At 47.4% G+C, this 9,336-nt stretch overlaps 1 protein-coding gene across 1 annotated transcript; it reads right to left on the reverse strand.

Annotated features, from left to right (window-relative positions):
• Nucleotides 1-293: 293 nt before the first annotated feature.
• On the reverse strand, nt 294-9,114 carry DLL1 (delta like canonical Notch ligand 1). Its single transcript, XM_068153747.1, has 11 exons — nt 8,249-9,114; nt 7,717-8,028; nt 7,336-7,396; nt 6,817-7,074; nt 4,314-4,374; nt 3,697-3,827; nt 3,406-3,575; nt 3,051-3,267; nt 1,548-2,340; nt 1,316-1,430; nt 294-939 (listed from the first exon to the last, which is right to left on the reverse strand). The coding sequence occupies exons 1-11, from the start codon at nt 8,306-8,308 to the stop codon at nt 934-936; spliced, it is 2,184 nt and encodes a 727-aa protein (XP_068009848.1). The 5' UTR covers nt 8,309-9,114; the 3' UTR covers nt 294-933.
• Between the last annotated feature and the right edge of the window lie 222 nt (nt 9,115-9,336).

The following is a 9,336-nucleotide window of genomic DNA, read 5'->3' on the forward strand; positions in this document are numbered from 1 at the left end:
AGGTTTTCATTGACATTTGCCTTTGGGGTAAGAGTCAGCACAGCCATGAGGTCAACAGTTCAGAAGGTTAGGAGGAGAAAGAGGAGGGGTCTACAAAGAACATGTTATTCCCCAGTCCTTGTGATACATCTCTGTCCTGCGCCATCTACCGATAAGTCCACAGACATCTGTCTGATGCCTGATTGAGAGGTTCAGTGAGTTCATCATTGATCATGGAATAAACATAGCAGTCTGGTTATCATTAATAATATTTATTTTGGAAAAATATTTTAAAAATGAATTTCTTCATTAACAAAACGGTAAAAAAACCTCAAATAACATTTGCACAATATTCCATAAATACATTTATATACAAAAAATATAGTCACATAGACCCGAAGTGCCTTTATACATATTTACCAAAAAAATTAAATTATAAAAAAAATGAACATCACAAAATACACAAGCTTTACAATTGTCATGAAAATATTTTTACAGATTCAGAAAAATAACACACTTTTTCTCACCTAGTAAAAACACATTTTAGTATCAAAAAAGACAATAAAGGCAGTGTTTGTGTCTAATTCGAGAACAGACTGGCTCATAAGAATCCAAAATATACACTTCAGGCAGTGCATGCTTCTTACGTAGTAATTAAGTCCATTCATTTAAATATATATAGAAAAGCAACTGACCATAGTGCAATGATAAATTTCATAAAAGGCAGTGCAACAGTAATCTTTGAACACAGACCCTTTGCCTGGTGTCCATCTTGTTCCTTTATTTTGCAGTCACTTTTCTAACTTCAGTAGAGAACCAGCTCAAGCCTGAATTTAGTTTCTCAGCAGCAGTCAGTGAAGGAATCTATCTCCCATTCCTCTTTCAGCAGCATTCATCGGGGCATGTCTCCTCTGAAATTGTTCTGAACAACCACCTTGTCATATCACCTCTGGTTTACACCTGGTGAAAGAAAACACAAGCAGAAATCAGGAGAGGTTAATGGAAAGTGGGAAGAGGGCTGTACGGTTGCAGGGAGTTGAGAATCTGTCTTTAGACCAGGCAAGAACAGACTCTGTGTGAAGCACACTAAGGTGTAGGTCAGCAGACCACAACCACAGTCATTGTGCCCATATCTGCAGAAGTCATCATCCACAGCAGCAAGCCACTGAACTTGCCTTTACAACATCCACAGCATGACAAAACATCCACAGCATGACAAACTCAAGCTGGCTGCAGGAACAAATCACTGTGGCACCATCTGCCCTGATGTGTGTTAGACAAGGGTTGCACACTGAGAGTTCTGACTGATTTTTCAATTGCCAGGCAGTATACTAACCTCAGTTGCTATGATGCACTCATCTTTCTCTTCTGATATGACATACACCGACTGGTACTTTGTGTCCTTTGAAGTGGAATATACTGAATCTGGCCGTTTTCTTTCAGAAGTATCACTACCGAAGACAAAAAGAAACAACACACGTCAAATGACTGCTGCTTAACACTAGCTGAGACACACACACCCCCTCTTCAGAGTCAAACTGGCCCCTATGCTCATATGTGAGAGATACCTCTTTAGGTGTACTGCACTTTTCTCCTCTGCCTCTGAATCATATGTTTCACACTTGGCTTCACATTTGCCATGTTCCTCTTTAACAGAGTCCTCATTCTTCAATTCATGCACCAAATTGTAATCCACGGATGGGTATCTGACTTTGTAGCCATTCTTATCAGAGTTATCACTGTGAAAGTCTACTTTCTTATTTGTGTTTTTAATCTGAGTAGCACCAATGACACTTATGGAAATGTCCTTCTCACGTTGGCAGTTTGCCAGGTTGTTCATGGTCTCGGTCTCACTCCTGCAGGCATCAGGCTGGTGGTGCCTTTTCTGCACTCTGAGCCTGACGCAGACGACCACAGCAGCGCACCCCAGCAGCAGCATGAGGACCAAAATAATCCCAGCGCAGACAGCGATCCAGGGGAACTGGGAATTCTGGCCTTCAGTATACTTCTCAGTGAAGTCAACAATGACCGGTCCCTGAGGTGGCTCGGGGAGCAAAAATTGGCAGTTGAGGCCGCCATACCCCCGGGCACATTCACAGACATAGCGGTTGTTTCTTTCATGGCAGGTGGCCCCGTTGTGGCAGGGGTTGTGTTCACATCTGCTCACTGGGGTGCTACAGTTCTTCCCGTTGTATCCCGGGGGACAGGTGCAGGAATAGTCATTGACACCATCCTGGCAGGTCCCTCCATTGACACAGGGAAAGGAGGCGCAGTCATCCATGTTATCATCACAGTGTCTCCCAGTGAATCCAGCCTGGCACTGGCATATGTAGGAGTTCCCCAGATCAATGCACTGGGCTCCTGCAAGACATTGATGGGGACAGGAAGTGAGTGATGATCATACAGACTCAACAGCCTCCCACTTGCTGCTTGTGGTGCAGCCATCACAAATGACAGCTGAGAAAAGCTTTCTGAGATGTTATCTCAACCTTTGCCAAGCCTAATCCACCATAAAAAGCACAGAGGTTTTGTAAATATATTTGTTAATAATCAAATTTACTTTCTATTCTCTACCTTATTTTTTTAACATTTCACACAGCTTGAACAACAAGATTAGCCCAGATCAAGTTAACACCCCAATCTCATGTTACAGAGTTTGAGTGGCAATGAATGAGGAGGACTGCAGTAAAGAAAGTCTTCACCAGTTTAATCGAAACAGGAAGATTACTGCTACCAGATTACAAGTATTAATATCTAGCACTTGTATGGCACTTTGCATCCACAGACCTCAAAGAGTCTTTGCAAAACATTTGCAAGTATAATCCTCCACATTTTTATGCATGAAGCTTCAGGGCAAGTCATCTGGCTACAGCCATCCCTTGAGAAAATGCAATCTGCAGCAGTGGCCCAAACCACACCATTACTTTTAAAGTACAGTTCCTCCACCAGGTCAACTATTGACATGACATGGACCATGACTGATCAGTGGGCCTCGTTCTGAACTTGAGACCAGAAGTCAAAGTAGCTGGATGGTCTCCCTTTGAAGGTCACTGTAGCATGTTTGGCCTTACCATTAGCACAAGGGCTGGAACTGCAGTAATCAATTTTCTTTTCACAGTTGAACCCAGAATAACCCAGTGGGCAGCGACAGCTGTAACCCCCATCAGGGTTGTCGGTGCATCGCCCACCATTGAAGCACGGTCCATCGGCACAAGTCATTGCACTTAGCTCACAGTTTTTACCATAGAAGCCTGGGGGACAGGTACAGGAATAGCTGTTCTCCAGATCCTGCGGAGAAGAAATGAGAAATGGTCAAAATATTTTTCTGAAGTTGCTTTGGAATCCAATAAGGGATTTTGAAAATCAGTAAAATTGACATTAACTCCTCTCTTGGAGTTTCAGATGGCACAAGTAACTCAAACTTACAGTGCAGCTTCCACCATTCTTGCAAGGGTTGGCGTCACATTCATTAATTTCAATCTCACAGTTGGAGCCTGTGTACCCAGGTCGACAGGAACAAGTGTAGCTCCCCTGACCAGTGTTGGTGCATGTGGCACCATTCTTGCAGGGCTTGTGGTGAGTGCAGTAGTTCAGGTCTGTGAAAAAAAAAAAAGAATGACAATCAAAATACTTGCTAGCACAGGGTGAGTGAACTGGAAATAGCCTCTTGCTTTCTGTATTTTAAAATAGACACTTGTCCAAAGACTAATAACTCACCCTGGTTACAGAAAAGGCCACCCCAGCCTTCCTGACAGTTACACTGCCATGGCTGCTGACAGGTACCATGAAGACAGCCTGGGTATCGGATGCACTCATCACAATATCGCCCCTGCCAACCCACTCTGCACCTAAAAAAATAAAAACAAAACAGAAAAAAACAGTCTTGTCAGATTCAGACTTTTCACAGTTGGAAAACCTGTTGCAAATTCTGCAAACACACTGATGCCAGGGATTAAGTTTCCTAAAAGCCCACAGTGATCCTTCATGTGAGAAAGTCACTGAGTCCAACCGTAACATCAGCTTTCAGCAGTCCCAGCTATTTCTTCTACTTCCTTAGACAGAGCCATGGTTCCAGGTAGTTAATTTGTTTATTCTAATAACAAACAGCTAAACCTCACACACAGTACTGTAAACTCATTAGGTCAATATTAATGGCACTGATGTTTGACATGTAATTTAATACTTTGGTCTGACATCAGCTGGATTTCTCAAATTACCATCTAATATGAAGAAAGGCATTTAAACTGACCCTTCAGATGACCAATGGCTTACTTAACACCAGAGCATCAATGCTGAAGACAAAGCAGGGACCAGAAGAGAAGTGGAAAACTTACTTGCATTCCCCAGGCTTGTCACAAAAGCCATGTTGCTCATCGCATCCAGGCAAACAAATCGCTGTAAAAAAAAACAAGCAGGGAGAGACATCAGCACTGAGGCTGAACCCTTTTGTAAGTTCAATCCCAAGAGCACCTTGCAGGTGCAGAGTGAGTCCCTTTTACTAGGTCGGGGCAGTTGAGCACAGCTGAGTTAATCTCTGGAGTCTGCAGGAGTATTGATCTCACCCCATAACTGGGCACTTTACTTATCGCCAGGGATGAGCATTCTTCTTAATACAGTTGCACACAGACAAAAGAGGGCTCACAATTGCTCCCTTCCCCACAGCCACTCACCCCCCTTCCCTTCCCAGGGAGGGTCAGAAGTCCTTTTTTCCAATTCTATGCACACAGCTCCACCTCTTAATATCCTCCAAAAGTGTGTGTGCAGATAAGAGTGGACAGCTGGTGTGCAGGGTGCCAGTGCAAGACAGCTGCTCTATTGTCTATTCTCTCCCAGCAGCTGCCCCACTGCAACAATACCCCAGTCCAGGAGCCAATGGGGCCGGCGGCCGGCAGCCAGGCAGCCTATCCCTGCCCACAGCTAATCTATGGCACGCGCGTGATTTCGCTGCAAAGAAAAACTTTTTTTTTTCTTATTCAAATAAATAAGTCTAAAGTTCTTCCTCCCTCCTTCCCCCCTCCCTCTGCCCCACTCCAAAAAGGGGCGGGTGGGTGGGTGCAGCCCTGGTAAAAGAGGTAAGCGGGCCAGCAGGAGGGAGGATGAGAGAGGAGAAAAAAGGGACTTCTGCTCATTACTTTGCCTGGTTATGGAACTCATTAAGCAGGCACTGCAAAGTTTTAATTCAACAAAGCCAGCCCAAGACAATGGCATGCGAGGGGAAGCAGGGCGGAGGGGGAGGGGGGGTGCAGGGAAGAAAGAATCAGTGCTGATAATCAGATCGCCTCCAAGTTAGAAAGAATGGAGCTGGGGGCAAGGCAACGGGAAGCAATCTGCAACTGGCAGCTCTGTTCGCTAACGGCAAAACATTCTTTCTGCATGTACACACAAACACATCTCCCCTGACTAGTAGGTTTGATTTGAGTCATTGTTACAAGCTGTTTTTTTCTAAGAGTGAAAACAGAGTGAAGAACATACACAACAAGAAAGATGGACAGCCTCTTTCTCTGCTATGGGAAGAGCAGCAGCCTACAGGCATCCAAAAGTGCTGACAGCCTAGAAAGAGCTCATTATCAAAATGCTTCCTTTTTCCCCACCCTTTGACACAATATGGAAAAGTTTATAATTCCTATTTAAAACATTATCAAAGGATATGCAAGCCCCTCTACCTACTCTTTATTGTGCAACATTGTACCATGAACTGCTAAAAGCATCCTAGCAGTCACTAACAGTGTGAATAATCAGTCTGGGCCTGTTTGATAGCAGCTCAGCTGAGACCACAATGTAGGTGGTCTTTAAGAAGGAGGGGGAAAAAAAAAAAAAAAAAGAAAAAAAAAAAAACAGAGCCAAACACAAGAAGAAAAAACTTGAGGCTGCTTTGTAGCCTCTAACTGTTTTCTCCCTGCCTGGCCTTTCACTGACTAGAGGAACACTCACCCAGCATGTCATCTGCTGCTGTACTTCAGGTCTCTGTATACATATACAGAAAATACCATCACATGCTGCAGCAGGAGCTCTGTGTGCATGTTTGGGTGTACACTGCTATGTATCTATGAAAGACAGTAATCTTGTACAAAGCTGCAGATATCTGACAATCTTGTCCTCTCTGTGATCTGCTTACTGTCCCAGCTCTTTCTGCTGTATCAACACACCACATTCCTCAACAACTCCAAGCTCAAGCGTAGTTTCAAACTCATGTTCATCACTGCTTTAAGAGTAGTACTGATCATGGCAATGGCACAGAAGAGAGATGAGAAATAAGCTGAATGTTCTTATGGTTCCAGGTGCAATGATCTGTTAGTGACAGTTAATGAATCCTCTATATGAGTTATGTACAGTTTAGAGATCACAGAGAATATCCTGGACCTCCCAATACATTTTTCAATATAAGATAGGAAGACATCAAACCTTAACAAGTGTAGCAATAGGTTTGCTGCATGAATGGTACCAAAACCTAGTTCCCTCACCTGAAACCATGTACCCTGTAGATGATATAATGCAGCATAGTTGAAGGAATGGCCAGGTATGAAAAGTAGTCACAATCTACTTTAAAAAATCCTCAAGCAACTGCTGAATATTTTGTTTTTTTTGCAAATGAGCAAGAGTGTAATGCTAGCAATGGTACTTTGTTAGCTGGAGAGGGGGCTGTCTGCATTAACTTTCTGTGCCAGTGCTGAGGGCCTCCCATAACCAAGTAAAGGTTGTGCACACCACCAGACCTCTACCCACTGTAGTTCGCTTCACCCTTTCCTGTGTGGCCTGATGTCAGAGAAACAACCTCACAAGAGCTCAGGGAACTCTGCTACAACTGGCATCTTGGGAGACAAGAAGTTAGACACTCACGCTCGGTGCAGTACTGGCCTTTCCAGCCTGGGTTGCAGACTTTCTCGCCACGCTCCCCACAAGTGAAGTGACCAAAGGCATCATCACGAGGGCGGCAGAAGACAGAGCAGCCTTCTCCATAGTAGTGCTCGTCACAAACAAAGCGATAGGAGTACTTGAGGTCAGTGCGGCCACTGCTGTGCAGGTCCTGGGACCACTCTTCACCCACTGCCAAGTGCCTCTGGGTGGCCAAGCGGCTGATGAGGCGCTCAGGGTTTTCTGTGTCAAAGTGGAAAGGACAGAATTTGAGAGCCTGAAGCAGACAGGGGTCTAGAAAGACCCTCAGCTGAGAAGGGAACTGCAAAGGCAAGATGATAGGGCTGGGTGCCAATGAGTTGCCCTCTCTTCCCATGGTCTCCCAAAGAGAAGCACAGGGAAGAGATGGGAAGAAACGCACTGCACACTGCAGAGAGAGGGACCACAGGCAAGGTCTGCAGGACTGGGATTATTCCAGGGAAGGATCTGTTTTGGGACAGTTACCTGTGGTGAGGTCGTCAGGGGAGTCTGTATGCAGAGCCTCAATGATGAGTGAGAAGGTGCCCTGGTGAAAGAAGAGGCAAACACAACCCACCAGGGGAATGTGAGAGCAGGCAGGGTCAGAGACAGTGCCCCTAGCCCCCCAAGACACCCCTAGGACATTGATGGCCCCTTGGAAAGGTGCTCACACAAGTAGCCAGTGGGTAGGGGAGGGGAGAGCATGTAATGGGGATGGGATGGGATGGGATGGGATGGGATGGGATGGGATGGGATGGGATGGGATGGGATGGGATGGGATGGGATGGGATGGGATGGGATGAGATGGGATGGGATGGGATGGGATGGGATTCGAGCCACCGCCTTTCGCGCCGCCCCTCTACTTACGGGCCAGGTGAAACCGAAGGGGAAGCGGATGGGATTGGTGAAAGCGGGGTCGGCACCACCCGCGCCGTCGGGGACGCTGAAAGAGTTGGCACCGAGGACGGGGGTGATGGCGCTGCCGTAGGTGCAGGGCGGTTCAGGGGAGACACTGGCCTGGTAGTGCTTGAGGCAGACACGGAAGAAGGTCTTGCAGTCGCACTGCTGCAGCCCGCCGCCGCTGGGGCCACCCCCGCGGCAGCAGTTACGATTGCTGAGCAGCCCTTTCTTATTGACAAACTCCTGCAGCTTCAGCTCGAAGACCCCAGAGCAGTCGACCTGCGGGACAGGGACATGGGCCGTCAGCCCGACGAGCAGCCCACTCCCCCAGCCCAACCCCAGCCCCGCGGAGCATCAGCGGGATCAACACCCCGGTTCCTGCTGCACTCCGCCCCTTCTCCTGCTGCAACAGGCAGCAATAGACCCCGGCACCTCCGCGGGACCCCGCAGTGCCGGGACCACTGCAGGTATTTCTACCTCCCACTCCGTAGGCACTTACCTGGCAGCGGCTCAGCAGCACAGAAAGGAGGGCGAGCATCAGCAGGAACCGACCTCCCATTTTGGAGGGGCAGCTCTGGTGCCCTCGCTGTCCTCCCACTTGTCTTCTCGTCAGAGGGAAAAGGGGAAAGCGTCTCTCGGGGGAAGGGGAAAACACAGCGGCTAAAGCCGGACGCCCCAGCAGAGCTGGAAGTGTTACTGTCACAGTCTCCTTTCAGGAATGTCTCTGACTTTTTTCTCCTCTGTCGATATCTCTTAGGTGTAGCCTCTCGGCTACTGACAGCTCTTTTCGGATGGCAAAAGAAAAAGAAAGGGGGAAAAACGAGAGAGAGGTGGAAAATAAAAACAAATCAGCAAAAATATTTTTTTTTATTAAAATTGATCTGCTAAAATCTTTTCCAATCCACGGTGCTCCTCCTCTTCTCCAGGAAGAAAAATAAAAATAAAAACAAAAATAATCAACTTAATTCCCAACAGAGGCGGAGAAAAGGCTTCCCAAGGAAGATTAAAAATCTGCGAACTGGAAATCCCTGCAGAGGCAGCGGCGGAGGCGACGGCAGCGGTGGTAATTCCCGGTGCGGTGCGGGAGCGGCTCTGCGCGGTTCTCCGCGGCTGCTCTCGCCCTGCGCACGTCGGGGACTGTGGGTGTCAAACGGCAGCGGGTCACGTCGGAGCCTTGATCCCCTTTTTGTAAAAGAAGCGAAGCTCTCTTTCCTTGTTGTGAGCTTACTTTTGTTGTTAGAGGAATCCCAGCCAACAAAAATACGTTCGTGTCTCAATAGCGGCGCACGAAGCGTGTCCGGGTGTGCTCTTACGGGGCGGGGGAAAGGAGGTGGGGGGGTGGGATGTGTGTGTGCCTGCTCTGCTCTGCGCCGCGGCTCGGCGGCTCTCTCCAAGGGTGAAGCGCTAAGGATCTGCCTCTCCTTGGGCGCCTGCCTCCCTTATATCCCGCCGGCCGCCTGCATGCCTAATGAGATGCAAATGAGCAGCCCCCCAATCTGGCTAGAGCTGTCACAAAGGAGCCACTTTTCCAAACCCTCCTCTCAATGGATCGCCAAATGGTCAGTGAGCTGTAAAATGTGCAATCCC

This window comes from Melanerpes formicivorus, unplaced genomic scaffold (assembly GCF_026170545.1).
Source record: "Melanerpes formicivorus ecotype bairdi unplaced genomic scaffold, bMelFor1.0.p_v2 SCAF_2, whole genome shotgun sequence".
NCBI lineage: Eukaryota > Metazoa > Chordata > Aves > Piciformes > Picidae > Melanerpes > Melanerpes formicivorus.